Source organism: Phoenix dactylifera, chromosome 3, assembly GCF_009389715.1.
Source record: "Phoenix dactylifera cultivar Barhee BC4 chromosome 3, palm_55x_up_171113_PBpolish2nd_filt_p, whole genome shotgun sequence".
NCBI classification, from domain to species: domain Eukaryota; kingdom Viridiplantae; phylum Streptophyta; class Magnoliopsida; order Arecales; family Arecaceae; genus Phoenix; species Phoenix dactylifera.
This window is the reverse complement of record NC_052394.1, coordinates 19,971,972-19,997,763: the sequence shown is the minus strand read 5'-3', so window position 1 is coordinate 19,997,763 and position 25,792 is coordinate 19,971,972. Positions and strand designations below refer to the sequence as shown.

General features: G+C 37.9%; 2 protein-coding genes across 8 annotated transcripts in view; both read right to left on the bottom strand.

Annotated features, from left to right (window-relative positions):
* Nucleotides 1-8,569, bottom strand: part of LOC103714392 (regulatory-associated protein of TOR 1-like) — a 33,385-nt gene extending 24,816 nt beyond the window's left edge. The window contains exons 1-2 of one of the 7 annotated variants that reach the window (XR_605213.4): nucleotides 7,835-8,569; nucleotides 1,335-1,437 (exon numbers count right to left, since the gene is read on the bottom strand). Coding sequence is in view for 4 of the 7 variants with exons in the window: in XM_008801623.4 (XP_008799845.2) it covers nucleotides 1,335-1,437; nucleotides 7,835-8,110 (379 nt within the window). In the remaining 3 variants the exon portion in view is untranslated. Of the gene's footprint in view, nucleotides 1-1,334; nucleotides 1,443-7,834 lie in introns of all 7 variants that reach the window. The other 6 variants (XM_008801623.4, XM_008801621.4, XM_008801619.4 and 3 more) reach the window with 6 other exon arrangements.
* A 7,017-nt stretch (nucleotides 8,570-15,586) lies between these two features.
* LOC103714394 (alanine--glyoxylate aminotransferase 2 homolog 3, mitochondrial-like) lies at nucleotides 15,587-23,243 on the bottom strand. The gene is made up of 9 exons (XM_039124920.1): nucleotides 22,845-23,243; nucleotides 19,627-19,857; nucleotides 19,371-19,541; nucleotides 18,650-18,793; nucleotides 18,235-18,414; nucleotides 17,549-17,774; nucleotides 16,436-16,549; nucleotides 16,081-16,167; nucleotides 15,587-15,978 (listed from the first exon to the last, which is right to left on the bottom strand). Exons 1-9 carry the CDS (start codon nucleotides 23,076-23,078, stop codon nucleotides 15,935-15,937), a joined length of 1,431 nt encoding a protein of 476 aa, XP_038980848.1. The 5' UTR covers nucleotides 23,079-23,243; the 3' UTR covers nucleotides 15,587-15,934.
* Between the last annotated feature and the right edge of the window lie 2,549 nt (nucleotides 23,244-25,792).

The window sequence follows — 25,792 nt, the reverse complement described above, 5'->3', positions numbered from 1 at the left end:
TCAAGAAACCTTTAAATTAGATTAATTCACCCACACCCACCCAACCAAAGAATTTATCATCCATCGACATTCCAGGAATGTGAATTAATAAACTGTCTTCAGCAATGTGCCTCGCTTGTCAAAGCTAGATGCAATCTTCCAAGGTAGTATTTTGCCATTGGACAAGAAATACAATCACTTGAATCTCCTTGACAAGAAGGGGAATCTCATAAAATAATCCATACAAACTCATCTCAAAATTTTAACAAGGAATTTTGTTTCCACTTATTAAAGGTCATTAACCAATTAGTCATGCATCACTAGTGTTGAGAGCTTGATTTATTGGTGCTCTCTAAGCCAAGTTCATATGGATTTGACAACATTAAAATGTGGGAAACAAGGAATCACCTCAGGAAACTAATTAAAGATTCGATCGATCAATCAATCAGTTGTATCTAGAAATCATTAAAGCCATTTTTGCACAGAATACATCAGAGAAAACCCTAGAACATACCACAATCCTTGATCCAATCGGAAGCAAACCTGATCCCATTATTTACTGTGAAAAAATGGCATTATTTTTTTATTTTGCAATTATCTATGTTCAGCAAATTTTGAACAATTGGGCATACCAAACGTCGATACACCATCCATACCGTGTACCGGTACCAAACCGGTATAGTATGGTACGCTCATACCGCCTGGTTCAGTACGGTATGGCGTACCATGACAGAAATATTTCCAGCAATAATTTCAAATGATTTACTATCATATAGTAAACACAAATGCTATTAGAAATGCATAAATATCATACAATCCCAAAGTGCTAGGATCATAAATTTGATATCGAAGTGAAGGGGTGGGGTTAGGAACACTACACGTCATTAACGATGACCATATAATGTTCTGGCTTACTGTGAAAAAAGGCATAATAGCATACACATAATAGAGAGATTTTGTGGTTTCATGATAAAATGTGTTTTGGACCATAAAGATGCAGCTATAGACACTATGCAGAGACATGCACGTGTGCACACATGCATGCAAACCCACAACATGCAGAACCTTTTTTTCTTGGGTTGGGGGGTGGAGAGTTGCAGGGCTGCAAATATGCAGCAATTTTTTTAATGATGCCCTTGTTGTAGTCTATAGTCTGCCTTTTTTCTAAAATGTGACAATGAAAGGAGATGCATATTAATAAAATCTTTTAAGGTGAAAAACTCATTGTAAAACATTAAGAAGCTAACTCATCTAAGATGGTAGCAGAAGACACTAATAATAAAAATTAGCAGCAATAGAACAGAATACAGATATATTGATAGTAACAAGAAAGTAGTGGTAGTAACCGACTTTACCTATCCAGCACTCCATTCTCGCACAAGGGGAGATTTTTATTACATCTGGTGGATCAACACCAATATTTAAACATAAAACAAGTGCCACATATTCCGTCTTCATCTGCACTACAAACTCATAGTCAATCAAATATGGAAGTTCAAAAATTAAAATCAATTAAAATAATGCTACAGACTTATGGACTCCATCTAGATTGGGTAACACTAAGAGTTGGTTAAAAGGTATTGTAAAGATTCAAAGAAGGAAAGCTTGAAATACAATGGCTATAATCCATTAAAGACTAAAGAGGACCAAGTTTATCTCCATGACAGCATGGTGGAGAGAAACAGAGATAACCAATCACTAAGATATTGTAAATTACAGTGGTAAAGTCATGCATTATAAGCTCAATATTTCAGTAAATTAAAAATTCTCTCTGTTAAGCTGGACATAACGTCATGATACACAAAGCATGTGCAGCCATGACTACGAATATATACATATGTACAGGCATACATGCATGCATATACTAGAAACCGGACAAATGCAATTCACGTTAAGAAAATATTTTTTTATTAAAAAAAAGAGTTTGATAAAAATGTGGACTGGAGAAAGAGCATTGATGTTTTTGTTAATTTTTAAAAAATTTAAAGAGTCCAATGTATTGGGGATGCAGTGAGAGATAGGTTTTTTTTTTAAATAGAGTTCAACTAGCGTGGGATGTGTAGGAGAAATCATGCAGATAAGAGTGTAGATTAAACAAAAGCACATAAACAAAGAGAGGTGTGCATGAATTATATATCTAACCACCTTAGTCATTTTTTCTTTCTTGCAGATACTCGTGAAGAGAGAAACTAGGGTTATTCTGGTCACAAAATTTGATAGTGGAACATAAAATGGCATATTCCTCCCTCATTTATTAATATAGTGTAGATATATATATATATAATCCAAATAGAAATAACCAAATTTATCAAGCTTTGTATGTGATGAACCCTCGTAAAGCATATTCCTGTTAAGGACTAGCTTTGGTGTTCCACTGCCACTGCAATTTTTTTGAAATTATTTGCCAAAACTCCCATCAGTGTCAGCTAAGATAGCCTTCAATGCAAATTCAAGCACCTCTGTTTACAAAAGCCTTGTCAGATTTTCACCACATACCTATACCATCTTGATGGGCATTTCATTATTTTGATTGTCTCCAAGTGCCGTAAACCCTCTAACATGCTCGTTTCTCACTATATGCTTCCTAATTACTATACATCCATCTTAGCTTCTCATTTTAGCTGCAACAATCTCATTTGCATTGACACTCTTCATTTCCCAATATTTTGATTCCTACGACATAGTTTCCTATGATCATTCTCTAAAATTTTCCGGTAAATCACCAAGAAATTCATTAGTCACATTTCCCATAAAACACCTCTCCACATCATCCAAAAAACTTTTACTCTACACCATTAGTAGAAATGTCTTCATCTTTCTCCTCTCTCTCTCTCTCTCTCTCTACTTTAGGTCTAGGTTATCTTTCATCATTCAACATACATATAGCCTCAATTTATTTCCATGAAACTGCATTTGAAAGACTCTACATTTGTTCTTCTATCTTTTAGGTCCTCATCCTTTAGGGAATTTCCTCCATGATTCTAATTTAGCATTTAAACCTCTACTCTTGCCAAACACTATTTCACTTACAAATAATAGAAACCATGAAAGATTGTCATAAATTTTGGCAATAAGCGCACCTACAACTAGTGAAAGAAGATATGGGCATAGTATTCCTTTAGTCAATCCTGGAAAATTTTGGGACCAAACCGCTTCCATTTGATCCACATCCAATTAGCTTCCCCTGATCTCATCAATTAGAGTTAAAAATAAGGTCAAAAATACCAAAGTCGTGTAAGTGATGCAAAAGCAATCATGAATTTTGATAGCTCAATTAGAAGATTTGACAATTCAAGACCAACCATCAAAATTAGGATCACGGTACGCCATATGGTACCAAACCGGACGATAGGAGGCATACTATACCATACCAGATCGGTACTCGTATATGATACAGGAGGCGTACCGAGTGTCGGTACGCCAAACCGGCCTCCGCACCGGACGTACCGACACAGTGATAGAGTGGAACCAGTACGGAGCCCGGTACCGAGATAGCATACCCTAGTTAAGATACTATTCTTTTAGTCCTAAACAAGGTAGGAAACTTATTTGAGGCAACATATAGCTATCCGTTGATTCTAGGGGTGTTACAAGTGTCCTTCAAAGGCTCCAAATGTCATAAAATCACCTTAGGGTGTCAAATTTGCTTGAATCCTTTCCTTCTACGGCTTTTTGTAGATGAGGTCTAGACACCACCATGAGTCCAATTGATAAAAGGGGCCTTAAGAAATGATAAAGATCATACATGCTCGTCACTTTTCATAAAAAGTAAATGAAGCTTTGAACTTTGGAAACTTTATCCGAGTGTTCTTTGTTGGTGTGACTCTACCCTCATTATGGTGCAACTCTAAGAGTTTCCTTCGAGTACAACTCAAAAAAAGGAGAAAAAAATCCTTCTTAAAACTAATGCAACATCAAAAGACACAAGGAACCCTTTTGGAGGCCAACGCAACTCCAGTCAAATCAAGTGATTGATCAATAAGATACCAGCTATTTCTTTTGAGATAGATCTACTTGCATAATTTTTTTAAAAATGTACGTACTTATTGTTTTCTTGCTAAATAGACAAGACAAATTCCTTCCTGAGGTAGAAGAGGACTCAACATGTCTCATTTGCAGTTCAAACCTTGACTTGTCTTCTAACTTTAAACAACCTTAGACCACATGCTTCCACAACCAAATGAGCAAAACCCTTGCTTCCCCTGGCCCTCATCCTAACCTTGCATCACCTTTCCTCAATCCTCAAAGCTGTGCATGCCATATACCATCTCGATATTGGAGTAATCATTAGAGAATGCCATATCATCAAACTAGCCAAACTAGATCTATTGATGATAAGAGAAAAGCAACATCAACATGGTTTAAAGACCACAATACCAACTGGTGGGCCAAAACAAAATCCTGGGTTTACATACTTCTATCCATCATAGTGCTCATGTTGATCACCAAAATTTTTAATAAGATGTCTGCAGTCCCTAAATTTAGGTGTAAACATAAGCACATGTCAACAACCGTACCTTCATCCACATTGAAAGTTCATAGTCAATGCCACATAAACAACAGGAGGTTAGTGCAATAAAACCTAATCATCAAGATGATGTCAAGTACTACGCCACGAGCAAATGGAATCTACAATCCATTCGTTGAATAGAGCCACTGGGCCAATCTGAAGTGCTTTCAAAAAGTTCAAAGACAAACCATGAGCATAAGATAAAGGAGCTTGAAGCATCAACTTTTATGTCGCTTTGTGGGATATAGGAGATCGGTGAATGAGCCTACAAAGGAAGGCATTAGAAAATCAAGTAGTATCAAAGAAAACTTACAATATATGTCTATAGACTGGGACCATATTTTGTTAAGAAAAGATACACATATTCTCCTAATAGTTCCTTTGGTTAACTTATTTTTTCTTATTTTATTATATGGTATATGTGTTTCTCATCTTGGTAATGAAAAGTGGATGCAATATCCCCTCTTATCTAAAACAAATAACAACTCCTCTTAATAGTTAAAAATCAATATATCCTTCAAGACTAATCATCCAATAAATAGTCTACTCACACTACCAAAAATAAAGAAGTAAATAAATAAATGGTCTACTTTTCTTCCTCCTCCTCATTCTTTTACTCAAGTCCCACGGTCAAGATTCTTTATTTCCTGGGTAGGATCAAAAGAGAAAAATAGAAGATGATTGTTGACATCATGGCAGCAAGACAAGTGCACAAGGCAAGAAATAACGATTTAAGATCCAAGATCCAATATGCTAACTAGATCAATGATGGGCAAGCCCGAAAAGTACTCCAATCACCCACATGCAAGTCAAACTAAGTGATAGTCTTCCATAATTTGCAATAGAAATTAAAAAAAACAATTAAAATCTAAGCTCGGAATATGGACCAAGAAACTTAAAAGCTTCCAAAAATGATAGGACTAGGCCCTCCAAATCAAAGCCGAGCCCGTATTGGCCATGCAAATCAAGCCTAGAAAAGACATCTTAATTTTCAACATGAATCAATCTACTAAGGCCAAAATAGATTATTTAGCCAAACTTGAACCAAAACTTGCTGCAAATTCTGAGTTTGATTCGTTCCAGTTGGTTTCACATGAAATTAGACAGTGAAAATCTATTATTGGCCATTCCATACAAAGCCAAAATTAATCGTCGATAACATAATTATTAGTTATTGACTTGTTAGTGTCATTTATATATCATTTCTTCATTTCCTTGAGTAAATTTAGGTATTTGACATCAATTTTGTCATAGTTTTTTTTTTAGTCAAAAGATTGACTCACATAGCGATACTACTCTTCTATGTGAATTACACCTAGTCACTAGTGTTTTCTTTTCAAACTGATATTTCTTCTACTAGAATTCATCCTAGCCAAGTAGAATTAATCATGAAATGGTTAATTCTGCTATGCTCCTTGAATTCTTCACAAACTATTTGCGCAATGGACCTTTTTCCTTCTTAAGTTTATCTTTGATGGCTGCTTTAGGTCAGAAGAAGATCCAAAACCCTGACTTCATCTAACATCCAATAGAGCAAACATCAAATTGATTTCTTGTTTCCTCAAGCCAAAATACCATCAAGCCATTTTTAGTTGAAAAGACCAAAGAACTCAATTGGAGTGCAGAGATAAAATTTTGAAGTTAATCTGTAACTTGCAATGATAATAATCATTATATCAAGTTAGAAATAGTATGCAAATAAATAATGCAGTTTTGCTTTCATATATTTTACTCATACAGATACTTATATACAGAGTTGTCTCTTTAATGTTTCAATTTGTTAACAAATAATTAAGCAATGGAATTTAAGCTGATGTGCGACGATATTTTTTTGTTTTTATTGGTTTTTATTAAAAATTTAGCTTGTTTAGAATTTTGTATCTTTCATGATTTTGCTTCATATTATATGTGATATTATTTTCTAATTTTCCTTAAGTCTTGATTTTTTACGGAAATTACAAAATTCAGAACTCAACTGCCAAAATTGAAATTCAAAAGGGCTCAATCAAACTGAAACAAACATCAAGACTTCAAAGCTTGGGTAGAACTCAACTGTTCATCCAGAAGCTTCCTATGCTTGAGACACATGATCCTCAACCCAAGCTATATCATATGTTCAATAAACAAATGTCAGTCTACAAATCACTATATCTATATACTAAAAAATAAGTCCCCTGAGATGTGTTTGACTAATAAAATGTATGAAGAGGGGGAAAAAATGAATGATGAAAAACACTCCTGAAAAAGGCAAAAGCAGGATCAATGCTATCATAACAAAATTTTAATAAGCATAAGGGCCTATCTTTTTCCATCCTCTTCTTCTAATCTTGATGAAAACATATTATTTTTCCTCAACGAAGACCATTAGAATCGCTCGGTTCTATATAGAAAGCAATCCTAATCTTTTGAAATGTCTAAATAAACAGTAATCACCCTCAAAAATGGCATCCCATTATTTTCCATAATAGAATACAAGGATAGGGGTTGCCAATCTTAACTCCATGGCGTAATAGAGATAATATAAATTTCTTTCAACTGCACGACAAGCCTCTTTCTCCGACTAAAAACTCGGATATCCAGGGAAGCTTGTCTCTTGTGCGAGATATTTATTACAATTTATTGCTGGCCATAGTATACTTCTAGAAGTCAAAAACCAATTAATCAAATAAAATGAGTCTCAGCACAGTTCAATACATATGAAGAGCATGATCAGTTGTAGAATCAATCCCAGTCAAGTTACCATCAATAAAGGGTGCTTGCTTGCAAGACATGATATTAACCCAGACCTTATGATCCTGCAACGGTATCGACATTATTAATAGAGCGAATACATCTGAAATAAAGCTCTCTGCTCAAGCAATGTGCAGACCTGTCATTGCCTTATCCATTAAGCACAAGAACTTAAGCAACTACTTCAAGAAATCATATGAAACAGAGACAGCCTAGCAAGAATACGCTTTCTTGGCTCCCAGTAACTATCGCCATCATAAATTTAGCAAAAGACGACACTTCTCAATTCACTAATTAATGTAACAGGGCAGCTTACTTGGGTCGCCAAACAATCAGCTCTCCAAAGAAGGAAAATATTAACCGGTTACTTATATTTCCTATCTTTTGTTTTTTTTTTCCTCCTATCTTTTGTTTTTACTTGTCGTTCTCTATTTTCTTCTAAATTGAGGGATTTCGCTCAAGAATAGGAACTTATGGTACCAACAGAGCTAGAGATGGCATTTATTCTCAACCGAAGAGAACCAATATACAAAAAATAGCAGCTCATGGCAGCATGACGAACTCCCTCAAAAGGAGATAAGAAATTATAGCAAAGAAACAGAAACAGCCACTTACCCGATCCTTCGGCCGCCACTTCGACACCAACCCGCTCTCCGACGGCCCTGAAGGCATGCAATCCTCGAACCCCTCGTGCCTGAAGTCGCAGAGCACCACGATCTGCGGCAGGTACGCCATGCTGGTGGTCGCCGCCCCGGCAGCGGCGGCCTCGGAATCCCTCCTCTGGCCGGCGGCATCCCCGTCCTCCCGATTTCCGGAGAACTCGTCCAGGTGGTTCGACAACGACGCCGAAGACTGAGAGAACCGGGCGGCCATCAGATCTCCCAACGCCATCTAAACAAACCCGTCCCCCCGCCTCACCCCTGCCCCAGCCTCGCCTCCTCCCGCATCGCCCCAAAAGAGAAATCCTAACCCTAACCCTAACCCTAACCCAAGAAGAATCCAAGAATTCTCTCCTCCCCCTCCCCCTCGCCTCCAAGAGCCGACCGACGGAGCTTGCGAGCTAATCCACGAAGCCGCAGGGCCAGCGGCGCATGGAGATTCTCCGGAGGAGCGAAATCCAATCCAGCTCTGTAGAACTCTAGGGGACCTCCGGAGCCCTCGGAAAACCCTAGGATTTGGAGAGGATGGCGGCAGAGGGAAATGGCGGAAGCAAAGAAAGCGAGCTAGCTAGGAAAGCAAATAAATACATAACCATTAACCCCCCACCGTCTTCTGAACTAAAATATGAGCGATTTTTTTATTTTTTTTTCTCAAGAGAGAGTGAAAGGGGACTCTTTTATGAAATTTTATCGAGTAATTTCTTTAGATTCTTTATTTTCTCCTCTCCGCTTTTATCGTTTCGAACTTTCGATTATTTATTTGAAAACAAAAAAAAGTTTGGGAGCCGCCGTTCGCTTTCTGCCCCCGCTTTCGGTTTACCGTTTAGCTTCAACCTTCCCGGAATGCCCCTGGAGAATCCCTGCCTGTCTCGACTCCGTACCATCCCGTTATTCTGTCTCATGGTGAGCTGGAGCTCGTCCCAGATCGCCTTGCGCAGGGAATTTTCCTTCCCTAAAGTCGGCACGTGGTTGTCCCTTTCCCACGTAACAAGGCTTCGAGCCTGGGCGTCGGACCGATACGCGGCGGGTTACCTGACGGTAGTTCGGCGACGTAACGGCTCGGACGTGGCTTGGGGACTGATCCCTGGCCGTCCAATCGATGATGGACGGGCATAAAGTGGATAAGGACCACGGGGGACGAGAGGCCGCCTAACGCGGAGGCTAATACGGGGATGGCTTGGATGCGGGGGAGGGGAGCGGCAGCGAGGCCACGCGACTACGCGAGCGAGCCGCTTGATGATGGTTTTGGGAGGGGGTTTTGTTGCTTGCCAGCTCAGCACATAGCATGCGTCCAATGAGAAATAACTGGACGAAGCTAATGCCGTCTCTTGCTTTTCACAGCATCCACAAAATCTACAGAGAGCCCCTCAAACGTTCTAAAATTAAATCCATGGCAAAGGTGAGAACTCATTGGTCTTTTCTTGAAAATTTGCAATGTTTAATTAAAAAACAACATGGCTCCAAAATATAGAGTGGGTAATCTAGAATATGAGGAATCAATCTCAATTTGGGTCTAATTAAATCTAAAATTTAGATCCATGGATTAGCTATTCCTCGAATTCATTTGAGATTAATTTTCTCGCAACACCGATCTCACTTCCATTGGCAAGTCACTTACGACACTTTTCTTTTTATTTCATGCGGTTTTAGTTACAAGTATGTAGTAAATTGCATGTTGCCGTTATATTTAGTCGAATCTTACCATTATCCGAATTAAATTGTTGACTGCAATAATCAATGAGTATGCTCATGAGTCCTTGATTAATTATATCTTTAACTAATTGATGGTTAATTAATGCGGCTGGGCAGTGCTCAGTCTTTATACCTTTTATTGTTGGTTCAGTACAATGAGCAAGAAAAAATAAATCGATGATTATCCATGGAGATAAGAAATCCAGAATCATAATGATTGTTGAATAAGGCCAGAGTGACAGGTGGTGCAAGGCTGGCTAGGTGAGAGCTCTTGACTGGCCTTTACCTTTTTGGGGGCCTTGTGTGGGGATGGTCTGGTTCCATTCTCTAGTGACTGCTGACCTCCATTACTTTTGGGATATCACAGAGCACCACATCCTCTTGAACACTAATTGCTTGAAGCCATCGTGATCGCCAAAGTTTTATGTTCTCTCTTCTCTCTCTCTCTCTCTCTCTCTCTCTCTCTCTCTCTCTCTGTGTGTGTGTCTGTGTGTGTGTGTGTGTGTAGTATTCCCTTGCAGCAAATCGGAATGCAAAGGAAGGAGGCCATGCGCTGTATTCCTTGAAAACATGTTTGCGGTGCATAGAGCGAGTGGATCTCTTTTGGCTATCTTCCTTTAGTTAAAGAGGAAACTGCCAATATAAAGCAAGCCAAAGTGGAAACTAGAAAGGAACTTTGCGCTAAAAAACTTGGAAATTATTGCTGGCTTGTGGTTGAAAGAGAATGGTGTCTGGAGAGGTGATTCTCGGGGGACCTTGAAAGCTCAGTTGGATCATTTATATCAAGTTGATGTATTTTCATGATATTTGTTTGAGTCTTTTTAAAGCAGGTGATATAGTAGTTAAACTGTCAACTGGAACTAGCCAAATACTAGCAGTTAATGTTTCAAATACTACAAAATAGAGAACAACTATAGTTATAAGTATGATACAATAGGCTTCATATTTCCCGTTAGATTACTATCCTAATAAAGATTCTCACCTCATAAACAGTGAATTTAAACTAGTCTATATTCACAAGAAGAACAGAAAAGTTAGTGAGCTTTACCATATTTGCTTCAGTTCTGCCATTTCAACCACGAGAGTTGTTCCCAACCTGAGTGGAGACAGCTGAGCCACTCATATTTGGTATTGGTACGTAATGTCATGCAAGTTTATAACATCCTGAGCAAAAATGATCACAACTTTATTAACATGGGGTGGACACCAAGTTTGCCGGGCAAAACCATAACTGCCGATCTCAGCTGACGCATTGTGTCCCTGGCCAAAGAGCCTAACCTGTGAGAGAGCCAGAGGTACCCAAAGAAAACTTTGGACAGTGCTTGAGGTTGTCCCAAGCTTTCACTTTAATTAATTGATCTAGTCTTGTTTAGTTTTTTTCATCTTGCTACAAAATAAGACCCAACAAATGGTTGCTCCAAAAACCAAAGGCCACAACTTTTATGTCATCATGAGTAAGCTATGCAAAAAAAAGTTTAGGACTCATCGGTCTCAAATATATGTGTGTGTGTGTGTGTGTAGATACAGATAAACCAAGAGGACAAAAAAAGGAGACAGAGGCACCCTAACTTTTTCTGCTCGCCCAAATTGTTTCTTGCTGTGATATTGGCAGCCGAAGACAAGACATGGGAGGAGAAGCAATCATGTTGTTTAATTCATGGTTCGCATGTGGTGAAAGTTGAAACAAAGGCACCAAGGGATGACAACCCCACCACAAGCGGATGGACGGTGAAGGAGATTTAGGAATGGACAAATGTGGAAGGCTAAAGCAAGTGGCCTCAACCCAGCTGTCGCCTACTTGGTAAGGGGCTACGGAGTGGGAACAGGGCCAGTTGGAGATTTTGCTCTTGAATGTCTTCTCTGGGTTTTAGTGCACGGCCACCTACCAAGTTATGATTCCTGAGAAGGCTTCGGTTAAAGGAAAAGTGCGGCCGAAGGATCCCATGGGTCTCGAGGCAACTAGTGTGGCCCAATAAAACCGTGGCTCGTGACTCGCGGCAAGGGTGGGGGAGGGTGAGGGTGAAGACGAGCTGGGATCCTGATCAAGTTTTGTTTGAAATTAATTTTATACTTAGAAGTTTAGATCGAATTTGATTTATTTATCATTACTTTTTAAGTTTTGGTGGGATCCTGATCAAGTTTTTTTTTTTTTGTTTTTTCTGATCCTCTTTAATGCCATGTTCAATCATCATTTATATCAACATTACTTCAAAAACTCTTGCATTCATTTTTCTGATCCTCTTCTAGCTTCTTACAAATGCTTGTGAATGTCTTTATTCTTGCATAAAAAACAAAAAAAAAAAGAAGAAAAAAACTTGTTTATTGGTGCCATGTTTCTCAATCTTGAAAAAAGATTGCACATTTTTTTTAATTTATAAAACTTTTTTGTTAGAATTTAGAAAAAACATCTTTCTCAATGCTTAACTTTTGTTTTTTTTTAATAAGACGAACGTATCATACACGTCTAATATGAATACATCCAATAAAATCATAAAATAAAATATCACGAAAAACAAACAGAACAACCAATAAATTGGTCCATATTACTTCTCTAAAGTGATCCGCCACAATCATGCTGGTAGATATGCCTAGCACCTAGGATACACGCTCCTTTGAAATCCTTCGTGCAAGAGATGGTTTGCATCAGCTATCTTTTTTGATCTTGAATTCATCCGAATTATCCTTGATATCTATAAGATGAGCCGTCAAAATCTGTCTTACATAGGTAATACCTGCCCAAATTGTACTCAACTTCACTCCAAACCATGTTAAAAGCTTCAGTTTCATTAGCAATATATATGAGTCACATCTTGTCGCGGTTTGACTCTTTTTCTCCCACTTTAGTAAATGCCAAAGTTGGAGTTCTCCTCCTTTGGGTTTCCCAATTGAATCAAGGAGACCATCCTTTTCCCTTAGAAGTCAAAGCTGCTTCTGCCACCAATTTCTTCAATTTATGTTCAATTAGTAAAGCTTCTTCCAATAAATCCTTATCCACTTGAAAAGCCTCGGAGGGAAGCCTTCATTTAAGTTCGCCTTGGCCTATAACTATAAGTTGGCACCCCCTACCCCAATCCGTTCATCTCTGGCCTTGGTCCCGGCGAACTTGGATACGGCCACGGACGCCTGGGGCCGTTCCCGTCGAATCCAAGGGACAGGCTGGAAGGGAAGGCATATGGGAGGGCGTCCCCGATGTACAAAATAAACACCAATCATTGAAGGAATCATCCGAACCCCGATGCCGTTCTATTCACCGTTGGATACTTATCCAAGGGCCAGAAACAGGGTAGGACCGTACTGCTACTTTCCATGTACCCCATCCATTATTCTTATATCAGCGCCTTCGAAAGTAGCCCCATCTTTTACCATAATACCCCTCCGGCATACCTAATTCCGAAAATACCCTCCAATTTAGATTGGGTCTCCTACGGAACCGGACCGGTTCTAATTTGGATCACCCGTCTGGCGATAAATGACCATGATGGCCAGGAACATGATTGACGCTAGCTAGTTCAAGGTTGGCTCCATTCTTTTCCCAGAAGTTGCAAGGAATTAGGAGAAATGGAAAGATGGGACTAGCTCTAGATTTATGCATGAACCTCGACTTAGATTTGAGCTTTTATTTGGATCATGGAGAACCAAACATAGCCAGGTTAACCCAGTTTGTCAAAAGAATTAGTTCATAGCCTAACTAATTTATGAAAGAATGTTAATTTGTTGCTTCATTGATTTTTCAGATGGAATTCTAACGTGGTGCTTCCATAATAGCCAAACTACATTTTTAGCCCACTCAAATACCCACCTATCTCTTGTATTTTCTAGGATAGCTCGGCCTGATTTCTTCGATCAGATATGAAAGGCAAGCCAAGCAAAGCAGAAGCATTCAACCTCTGAGGCCGACTTTGTTCCATCTCGGCTCCGCAACCTCGACCACTAATTTATTTTGAATAGAGCCGTTCCGCAAAAGAAGCAACTCAGTTTCTATCGTCTCAAAGACATGCATGATCTCGCCATATGCTAGATTGTTGTAGCACGTCTTTAGGGTTGTTACGCCATATCAGTAGTCCACTACGGTACGACCTCGAGTGTGTTAGGATACAATTTTAGAAGATTCAGACTCTAACTATAAATAAGTTCAAATAGCTTTCTAAAAAAAATAACAACAACAACAAAAGAAAAATAATTTGGGCTAGAGAATATTCTATCTTTGTATACTCTGTTCTTCTTTTTCCTTCATTTTCTATTCATAAAATTCTTACGGACTTAAGGATTGGAGGGCTCAGCCTAAGCCCGGCTGATGAGCTTTCACCCTTTGTCCATTATTTTAGAGGTTTATGGAAGCAATCCACATCGATGTTCCAAATTTCGCAGCATTAATGCTCAACAATAAACTTACTTTACAAGTGTATCAGGCATACTTTGCCATACCGGCCCAAATCAAGCGGTACGAGCTATATCATACCGTATTAATTCGGAATGGAAGGTGTATGGACATTCGATACGCCAAAAAATCTCCATACCGTATCGTATCGATACAGTACTAGTGTGTCACCGGTATTGAGTCCGATACCGAGACGACGAATTTTGGTATCAAGTATATTAAAAAAGTTTATTTTAGAGACTACAAGTCATCAAAAAATACCTAAAACCTTCTATCAAACTGGACCCCAACTATTGTTAAGGGTTCAACCTCCGGCAAAGAGCAACCGGGTTTATTCTAAGATTTCCAGCCCAAGGGTATTTTCGTCTGTTCGGCTAAGGCAATAAACGTGCCTCTTCCGCCACACATTTTTGGTGTTTCCTTGCCTGGACTGAAGAACAGGCTCCATCCCATGTCATTTGTGAACCAGCTCACCCGCTACTCAGTCCAGGAAGAATTTAGCAGGGCAAAATGGTGAACTGGGAAGCTGCGTTCTCCATAGTTCTCGGTGTGATCATGAGGAAGAGCTTGTCCAGGTTTCAGGAGGTTGGGCAGATAGCCATGGAGTTTGTGTCCCTCTTCGCATCGGCAGTCCGGTTCTCGGGACTGGTCAACCGCAGACCGATCCCCGTCTCAGCCAGATATGCTCACTTCTCATCCATGGTGGCCTCCTACTAGAGGTGAGCAACTGGAGGGCTACCGTAGCGTTAGCAGCTCTGATGAGAGAAGGATTTAGTTTCTTTCCCTTGGTTGCACAACGTAGTGTTTAGGTGGTGATTCGGTCACCCTATCCAGGTTAATAGGTTTCTTGCATGGTTTTGTTATTATGAAATAAATATATGAAGGAGATATCTAACGTTCTATAAAGTGATATGGATCATCTTAAAGGCTCTTGGTTATTTGGAATAGATTTGGGTTTGTCCTTCTAAGATCGTGCTTCAGAAAAAGAAAATGTTGTGGGGTCATTATTTTTGAAGGTGACTGTCCTTGTTTATCACTAATGAGGTGTTGAATTTTAATGATTATTATTTTTTAGTTAAATACTATATCAGTCACTTATTGTATTTCTAAGTTTGCTCTTAAAATTTCATTCAATGCATCCATCTCAATCACTAAGCCACCCGCGTACTTACTGCCCTCATTCATTTTAGTGTCACCATATTAATGATTATGATTTAATCTATTGAAGTAAAATGATGGAATAAATGTTATTAATATGAAGGAGGAAATAAACTTGCTGCTAATCTATATTAAGAAATAAAAGTTGTCATAGAAAACTTTGTTTGCTCAATTCCTTTTTGTAACCGATCAGATTTTGACATGTCATTTAATATAATGAGGGTACTCTTCGAAGCGGCTATTGTGTGATCCAATGATGGAATCGTGCAAAAAAAAAAAAAAAAAAAAAAAAAAAAAAAAAGAAGAAAGAAAGGTGAATCCTTCTTTCTCATGAAAGATACAACCCAAACCCGGCCTGACAATGTGCACAATCTTTGCATTATAAATTGAGAACAGATGGTCATTGCCCACAACCACATGCACAATTGCGTTCTCATTTTTTGTTACCATTAGCATGAATGACAATAGATGAAGGACATGGACAGGTAATAAGAGCCATTTTTTTATTATTACCATGAATGATTTACGATACAGAAGCAAACGTTTCAATAGCAAAACATTCATTCATACACACATGGGTCTGGAGGGAAGATAGATAGATAGATGGAGAGAGACAACGAGGTGGTGTCTCACCATCAGCTTATTATGAGACTACAGCTCTTATTATTCACAGGAAACCCCCCACAGAGGTGGTGTCCCATCATCCGCTCCTTACGAGAATACAGCTCTTATTTGTTCACAAGAAAGAGCTTCCCAGGAGGGATATACAAAGCTAGATGGATAAATAACTTCAATTCCATTCAGCTTCCAGAGCATCAGAATCAGGCTTCACAGCTTTGACAATGCAATGTCCATTACATCAGCAAAGAAATCTGCAGAAAAGAAAATGATGATAAGGAGTTAGAAAAGTGATTAATAACTTTAGCTACCACAGAAATCAATCATGCTGCAGCAAGGCTTGAGCGAGACCACACCAGAATCTTCCCTAGTAAAGCACAGAGGAGGCGTTATTCTGAAAACATTCCCATAAAAGCCACCCTTCCCAACTAATACACCCATATCTGCACCAAGAATTCAGGTTTATCAGGAATCCGATTTATAGAATGATGGATGGAAAAAAACCACTTTTAAGACAAGATAGATATGTATAGGATTCAAATCACTGCAGAACCTCATTGGCTTCATTGGATGCTATAGCTATCCTAAAAGCCAATGCCATCAGGATGCAGTGGCTGAAATAAACTACTCCAGACAAAATCAACAGATTCAAGGCCTCTTTGCTAAACAAAATGACCACTTTCCAGCATTGCATGGATAAAAATGGTTCACCTTTCATCAATTCCATGACACGCAGAATTTCAGCTTTGGCTGGAGTTTTTTGTTGGCGGTCAGTAACTAGCTCAACTCCAAGCATCAAGCCTCTTCCCCTCACATCACCAATAACTGGAGCAAACAGAACAAGTCAAACACCAAACTATTAAAAGATATTTCCAGAAAGAAATAGTAAAATGGGACAATTAAATGATTTGCGAAACTGATGGATTAATCTTGTTTACAAAAGAAATTGAGTAAAATTATGGAAAACCAATAGCAAGTTCCAACATAATTAAGAGAAAATAAAGGGGAAAAAAATGGAAAAACAAGTTGTTTTGCCAAAAATTGTCAGAATGGCTTTCATGTGGAATACAAGGATACACGTCAGATCTATGAAATATCTAGTTAGTACAAATGTTAGACCTCATATTCATAAAATATAGAAGAAACATCTTAACATGCTATAGATGACCAGAATAACTGATGGGAGAGAGAGGGGATAGGATTTTTCATGTTTGAAGGTGTATGTTGTTATGATGGAAACAAAGCTCATGCTTAGCACATATAGGACAAGGCTTCATAAATTACATGAGGGTGAGAAGGGATCCTGCCAAAGCAGTCACACTTGCAGCTTCTCTAGACAGATTATCCTCGTCTAGCCCATTACAGTAATCACAGACTTCCGAGGCTGGTTTAACCTGAATCAGTTTCAATTTGCTAAAAGAATCCCTGTTCCAGAATCAGATGAATAGGAAAATCTTTAAGGGAGTATTATAGTTTACCTCCATGCCCTTTTCTTTTGGCATTCTACCAATTTACCGCCTCCTGCCAAAGCTGGCACAGGCCTGAAGCGACAAATAATCACCCAAATACTAAAATATTTCCTACAAATATTCTTTTATGCATGTAAGTACAAAAGCATAGTCTGATTGTTACTAAACATAATAAAATCAGTTTCTTTAATTCTCCAAGACTGCGCAAAAATGTATGTATGTTGATATGGCATGCTTCCCATAGCAGAGTATATAAAAGCTTTCTTACAAGCAAATAATAACGAAGCTTTGAAGCAAAGACTGCAACTTTAAAGACATAACTATGGCAGGCAATCTCTATTAGACATAAGCTTACTTTCATGCTTTTCCTGGAGGGCCTTGAGTCGGTCTTTCAAGTAAGATCCCACAACATGTGCATTTTCCTGGAGCTTTTCTTTCTCAAGCACCTTAAGTACAGCATGCCCTCCAGCAGTGCAAACAGGATTACCGCCAAAGGTATTAAAATAGCTTCTGCGGGTCAAGACCTGAGCAATTTCTGGAGTAGTAACAACTGCTCCAATAGGTATCCCATTTCCAATACCCTGATGACAACGCAAAAGAATCAGCCAAGCTTAAATTAAACCCTAGAACAGAACAAAGTTGAAAGACATGACTATAAACTTTAGTAACAATTTTGAGTTGACAGTAATATCAGGAATACTATACAGTTAGATGGTATATGAGGGTTTCATCTCCCATTCTAGATATAACCTCTGGCCAGTCCAATGAGATGAGTGTCAAGTTTAATATTACATTTTGCAATTACCACTACATCCACCTCCCCAAAAGATGCTAAAGTTTCTGGCCAACACAATTAGAGAAATACCTTTTCCATCAGGCAGTTCAATGATTCTATGTTTTTTTTGGTTACAATGATTCTATGTTCAAAAAAAGGGTTCTAGATCCAAAAATGATGGCAAACTCGTTGGAAAGATGAAAGCAAGTTTCTATGACTTTCAAAAACACCAGAGGTTCACAAAAGAAAGGGACATAGAAGTTAACCTTTGCCATTGTTACCATATCAGGCACAACACCATGAGCCTCAAATCCCCAGAAATGACTTCCTGTTCGTGCAAATCCTGCCTGGACCTCATCCGCTATACAGAGGCCCCCAGCCTTTTTTATAGTCTTATACACGGCAGGCAGGTAACCTGGCGCTAATTCCAGTATTCCACCCACTCCCTGTCATACAGAAAGGAGCTTTCTACTTCACAATTGGCAATCTCATAATGAACAACTTTTAGAAAAATAACAGATAAAAAATTATATACAATAAATGCAGCATCTTGTTAATTTCATATGTGAAATCAACATGGTAGGCCACACAAATTAACAAGCATTTTTTTTAAACAAAAAGAAGTTTAACAAGTACTGATATTAAAAAAGCAGCATATGGAAACTATTGATCATAGCATACTTGGATGGCTTCCGAAATAAAAGCAGCAACTTGCCCAGAAGTTCCAAAGTCGATGATTTCTTGAACATCTTTCGCATATTTTTCTCCATCCGATCCAAAAACACCTCTGTATTGATCTGGGTTCAGTGCATGGTGCACTCCACTCTGGTAACAGCAGAAAAGGATCAAAATATAGAAAGCTAGGCTCAATCGAATGATAGATATCAGTATTTTACAACTGATGCTAAACATTTTCTCATCATTAGCATGGTCTAAAATTGAATAGCAAAGAAACTTTTAAGAAAGCAGTACATTTTATGACCAGAAGTTGATCATTAATACAAACAAAAAGGAGGCCAGTCTCCCATGAGAAGAGAAAAATCCTATCTCCAACCTGCTCAAGATCCATGAGCTTTGCCCCATTATTGCACATTCAGTATTATCAGTATTATTAGGGAAGATTAGGCAGATCTAATCACTTTGAAACATGTGTCAGTATTATATAAACTTAATTACTGACCAGAAAAGATAAATTATCATTGCTGGCATCATTAAGATTCGATCAAAATGATTGTTTTATATATTCTAGGATGCGCATCACCAAATCAGACTCGCAATAAACTTTGAGATGTATTTTACGTATATCGCCTGCCAAGCACATCCCACCTGCAGTAGTCTTAGTTGTGAGCATTAACATTAACATCAACATGTATTAGAAATATCATTCTCGTACTTTATGTACCTGAATAACATTAAATTTCCAGTTACACTGAGCAGTTGCACCCATTGTTGCGGCTGCATTCCCATGGTATGCATTTCTGAGCGATATAATATCATGACAACCAGTATAAAGCCGGGCAATCATCAATGCCAGCTCATTTGCTTCTGTGCCAGAATTTGTAAAGAAAACAACCTGTGAAAAAAGAATTAGTTAAAAGTTCAATAAATTGGAAGAAGCTAGATGTTCTTTGAAAAACAAAGGGGGAAAAGAACCAAACCTTCAGATCACCAGGCAACTTTGAGGCTAATTCCTCAGCAAAATCTGCAATAGCATGGTTTAGATATAAAACAGTAGAATGTTGCAGCCGTTTCGTCTGATTAATTATGGCCTCAATAACTTCAGGGTGGCAGTGGCCACAACAAACAGTAGCAATCCCACCAAATGCATCAAGATAGCGATGCCCATCCTCATCAAACAAATATTGCATCTTACCATCAACTATATTCAACTGCAAAAATACAAAACTGACGTTTTCTTTAGTGTACGCTACAGATACAAACATGGTCTACCATACAAACAATGAATTTCAGCATCATTAGACAACAAACACCACTAAAAATGATTGTTTAGATTATACTCATGTCCCAACCAATTAACCATCACATGAAAAAGACCAATGATTTTAATGGTGGTAAGTAAAAGTGCAAGATCTTGCAAAAATTGGCAGATCAGAACTTCAAGTTAATGCTACTTATTCATCTTTTATTCAGTTTAATTACCAATAAAAAGAACAAGAAAGTTATAAAATGATATACACTGGAATATGAATTTCTTCCACTAGATCAATCATGACTTATTAGAAAAATCAATCCTTACATATCTATAACACAAATGTACTTCATGAAACCAAAATAGCTATATTAGATAACAAGCAAGGTATGTCATACTGTACCGAACTAGACGGTACAATATGTACTATACCGTACTAGTTTGGTATGGGTATATGGCACGGAGGGTTCACCAACACTCAGTACACTAAATCAGCTTCTGTACTGGACATACCGACACGGTAACAGAGTGGCACCGGTATAGGGCCCGGTAACGAGATAGCGTACCTTGATAACAAGTCTATCCTTTCTTGCAAGCATCTATCTTACAAAGGCTAAATAATAGAGAAAAAGCAATACGCATCTGAGTAACTTGTGAGAGCTCCAGCTTTCAGGAATTATCAGAAATAAGAATTCTGGACCAATTACCCAAATTGGTTTCAACTGCATTAAATGTTTTAAACTTTAAAATTATTTATACAAAAGACTATTAAACCAATGCCTGCTGAAAATTATGTGTGAGACAGACTGAAGAACCCAGTCCTGCAGCCAATACCCTGTCATATAGATCACCAACAAATGGAAATAGTCCTCACAAATCTCATGCTGCACATCCAGTACGTTCATAGAATCCCCAGAATAGTAAAAACAAGTGAGACAGACAATTTAAGTCCAAGAAGGGTGTCTACCTTCCTGGATGAACCATGATTCATATTATCAGGATTAAGTTCCATTCCCCTGCAATCCTGTTCACCAGGTTGCCCTTGAATATTTCCATTATGAGACACGGCCTCTAAATCAAAGTAGACCTAAACAAATGTTCCTTGTGCTTATGCAGAAACAACTCCTTCAAACACCTAGATTGCAAGGCTTATCTTTACCACTCAAAAATGTCATCCCAGTGAAATAGCTTTAGCAGTCATCTCAACACAAGCATTCAGTTGCAATGGTTGTGGATACTAAAACAATGGTGCTTGGCCATTCTAGTAAATACTTGATAGAGATCTGCACAATTGCATTTGATTGCCTAATTAGATGGTTGGGTTCATTAGCCTTGTATAAGTATCCAAGATCTATCGAGTACATAGCTAATTTGGGATTAAACACACGCTTGCACGGGTCTCACAAACTTCCCGCATTTAAGCCCTAACATCCTCACCAGGCTAAGGGTCAAAATTTATTCACAAGTACCATAAATCCATTCACAAGTACTATAAATCCATTCACAAGTACTATAAATCCAATCACAAACACCACGATCAGTTTGTGGTCAATCCAAATGGGCCCGTTCTGTAGTCTCATAATCTATATACCAAGGGTCAGGACCGCTCTCATACCATTTGTAACAATCCAGAACTTCACTCAAAAAGTCTATCCAGAAGGTGTTATTTGCATTTCTTGACCCTGTATAAGTACAGATTTTTTGGCCCTATATAAGTATCCAAGATCTACCCAGTACATAGCCAATATGGAACTAAACACACCCATGCACTGGTCCTCACGCAAACAGTTAAGGAATCATGATATAATTAAAATTGCTAAATCCCACTTGAAAAACTACCTAAATCACAAATTGTATAGTGGTTCATATAAATTAAAAGACGCCAAAACTTTATTAGCTTCCTCTTATTTTCTCAGAAAATAACAGATAATAGATTCCTTCTAAACTTGCACTTTCTGTGATCTTTTGATAAACCCCGGACATACATATTGCTGTTGATTAGTTTGGCAATTAATGCTGATTACATGTATCACTACTATATTAAGGTTCATATTGGAAGCATCACAAGCAAAAATAAGGATAGAAAAAAGGTTCAGCAAACATAGGATAATAATATTTTCATAACAATCTTGGTGATAGACAACCCTCATTACCTAAAGCTGGAGAGGGTGAGGAAGAAGAATTGACCGTGGGGAAGGAGGATGACATATTTGAGAAAAAACATAGAAGAAGTCCTAAGGAAGTGGGTGTGGAAGTGAGATTTTGGAGAGTTTCTCAAGCAGGTCTGACATCTAAGATAGAAGTTTCTGGCTAAAGCAAACCTTGTTGTTAAAATATTTGCAGAAGATGAAAAAACAAAAAAGAGAGGGAAGTTTCGTCCCATTCGGTATATATCAGAAGTTATATATATTTGTATACAGACTCCATATGAAAAAAATAATGTAGGCTGATATATGATCACGCTAACAAAAAAACATATTATAAATGATACTGATTATCACGTGATTTCTAAAATTACTCAAACAATATTATGCTAATAAAACAATAATATAAATTGATAAAAATATTATGAATAATACTAATTGCTATTGCTGACAACTGGATATGTCTTAATAAAAACCCGATCCCGATCCCGATCCCGATCCCGATCCCGATTCCCCTTCCCATAAAAAATTAGTAAGAAAAGAATAAAGAATTATTTCGAGCGAAAAGCATCAACTCATGTTCATGTACGAACGAACGAACGACCGACATTATTCATAGAAATTAGGAGAAAAATCCTAATAAAAACAAAAAAAAAATAACCAATTTATCAATAAAGAAAGTCCAGATCAAACGAACAAACATGTCAAACTAAATTCACAAAATCCACGAAAAAATATAAAAAACAAAATCCATTTTAAAGGAAAAAATATCTTTCTTTTTGGGTGAAGAGAGAAGACATACAGGGTTCTTGTAGAAGTGGAACAAGGAGGGGCTGAGGAACTCGGACCGCTTGCCGAGGATCTCAGCCGCCCGCGGGCCGGTGTACGGCGGAGGGGAGTAGTCGAAGGGGGGAATTTTGGGAAGGACGGCGGCATTCTCCTCTCGGGGGAATGCCTCGGCCTCGGCCAGTCGAGACAAACCCCTGTTTCGTGCCCCAGACGAGAGCCGTCTCAAGAAAAGCCTCTGCATCGCCATCGCCCTTTTCTCCTTAGCGCCCGATATGCGTCCGTATCGGGGTATACTTCGTTCCCGAAAAGGGCCTCCAAGATTTTTGGAAGAGCAGAGGTCTCTCCTTTCTCCACTCGCTCCCTCTCTCTCTCTCTCTCTCTCTATACGCGGGCGCGTTGGGGAGAAGAGGAGGGCAATAAATATATAGAGGAGGAGAGGTACAGTGGCTTTATTAGTTTCATTATAAAATATCAATATAAAATGATAAAATTGGCCTTAGATTCAGATGCAACCACGCTGAAATCTTTTCTCGGATCTTTGAGCTTGTGCTGGATTGCTTGATTCAGATTTTATCTTGCTTGTATCGTAATCTTAGCCGCCAGCTATGGTGGCGCACTAGGTTGGATAAATCTGGGTTTAGCCCGTACTCAAGGTGAACACAATATAGGTCAAGCACTGGGGTGGCATCAGGATCAGGTCAGGTCGAATATGAATCGGGTTGGATGTAGAACAGGTCAGAAATCCATCAATCTAAATCCGATCTTTTTATTAAATATGTCAAAATTTTAAATCTGAATCCGATCTTTTTATTAAATAGATAATCTGATCTGACCCACATAACTCATTTATTAAACAAATTAAATTGGTTTTTAATAGGCTAAATAAATTTAAACATATTAAATAGCTTAAACGGGTCAGATTAAATGAGTCAGATTAAACAGGTCGGATTAAATATGTTAAGCAAGTTTCGAATAGATTTTAAACGAGTTAAATGGATAGGGTCATAACCCGACCGATTATTAAATGAGTCAAAATTAGATAGGGATGGCAATCGGATCAGGTCAAATCAGATACAGATTAGATTGGATGCTAGTCAAATCAAAAATTCATCAATCCAAACCCATCCTATTTATTAGACAGGTCAAAAATTCAAATCTGAATCCGACCAGTTTATCAAACAGGTAACCTAACCCGAGCTATATAACTCAGTTATTAAATAGGTTAAATGGGTTAGACATGCTTTAGACAAGTTAAATTAATTTAAATAGGTTAAACAGATTAAGCGGTTAGGTTATAATTATTAAACATATCAAAATGGATTAAACAGATTAAAGATTTAAATCTCAACCCAGTCAATTTAATAGCAGATTTAGATGGATTGATCTATTTACGACCTAAGTCCATTTATATCAAATTCGAACCTGCTTAAAGTGGGTTCGGATCATAAATTGCCATTCCTAAAATCAGATTTGCCAAATATCCCTAGACCTAGAACGAATTTGGATAGTACAGAAATTAATCTGGATTTATCTAACAAATTAATTTATTGCTTTTTTAAGAAAATATATTTCTCATTTTTCGCGGGATTAGTCGTGGGAGTTGAACCTTGTGATGGAAAATATTGGAACATTAATGGAAATAGATATCATATCAGAATCACAAAGCCATACGGGTCCAAGGAGATCCATTCATACACGTCTTAGACCAATTAAGATCCACTCATACACGTCTTAGACCAAAACAAAATTCTGAAGGATACTGATTTGTTTGTCGCCTTACTTTCCATCTTTGGATTTTATGATCGGAGATCCTCATAGAGACAGCAAATCGCGTAAATTTATCTCAGGCCGGGCACGCGTCGTGCGGAGGGAACGCTCGTGGCTTAGTTATTGGGACAAAGATGGGAAGGCTGTAGTACAAAAATTTGGAAAAGAAAGATTATAGTACAAAACTCCCACCAAAAACATGACAAGATCATAGTACAAATCACAGTATAGATTATAATTTTATTAAGTGATTGATTTTCCCAACTGGTATAAGTCCAGAGTTGATGATCTGTGATCTTATGTCATGTGGTCCACCAATGCATGTGGAGAGAAGGGGACAAAGGGTAGAGCTTAGAATTTGTTTTGTAGCTAGCGAAGGACATACAATTAATAGAATTCAATTAGCCATGGTGGTAGGTAGGATGCAATTAAGCGAAGTGAAGTTTGGTAGAGGCTTGAGTCCGACACAATTTAAAATATTGGGGCTTGAGGTTTGGCCCGAATACCAACTGAGTTATACTTAAATTCGAGTCCGAGCTTAAATTTCAGTCTTGATCATAATTTAAAAATATAATTAAAACAATATATTATATATTAAAATATTAAATTAATAATATATATTATTAAAAAAATTTGACTAAGCTTGCGAATCTTCGGACCGAGTATTTGGCTGCTCAAGTTTGACCCGGAAAACTATTTGAGCTACTCGAGTTTGATAACAGTCGAGTCAAGCCAATCTTATTTGCTTCATGTGGATTACTACCATGATCTCATGCATCTTTGGTAAGCAACAATCCAATTTCCTCCTTCCTACTTGTGTACTTGTTTTTAAAAATAATAAATTTGGATGGGCGTATCCTTTCTTTTTATTTCAAAAGAAAAAGGAAGACAAAATATGTCGAACCATGTTGAACCTTTAGATTATTTTTAAATTTTTAATGCCAATATCCCCATGTGAAATTAGTAGTGGGTTTTAGATGATGTGGAAGTATGAAGGCTCGCAAATCAAATTCCATTAAGTATATCATGAAACAAATAAAGTTTATGATAATCGACCTTCTAACATAATTCATAATAGATGCACTGAAAACAACATATTTTTTTGTTGCTTTTGTAAACATTTCCTCCTAGAATCCATATGGCTGGAGAGAATTAAATTTGAGATTGATCTTGATCAACATATTTAATTTTTAG

Bases quoted from the DNA above. Each gene is read 5' to 3' on its own strand.
- LOC103714394 (XM_039124920.1), bottom strand. From the start codon at position 23,078: ATGGCGATGCAGAGGCTTTTCTTGAGACGGCTCTCGTCTGGGGCACGA. The intron at 19,542-19,626 runs GTTTGGTTCTTT...CTTTTTTCACAG, and splicing joins AGTTGCCTGGTGATCTGAAG to GTTGTTTTCTTTACAAATTC. The intron at 16,168-16,435 runs GTGAACCATTTT...TTCTTGGTGCAG, and splicing joins TGTCATGGAATTGATGAAAG to ATATGGGTGTATTAGTTGGG.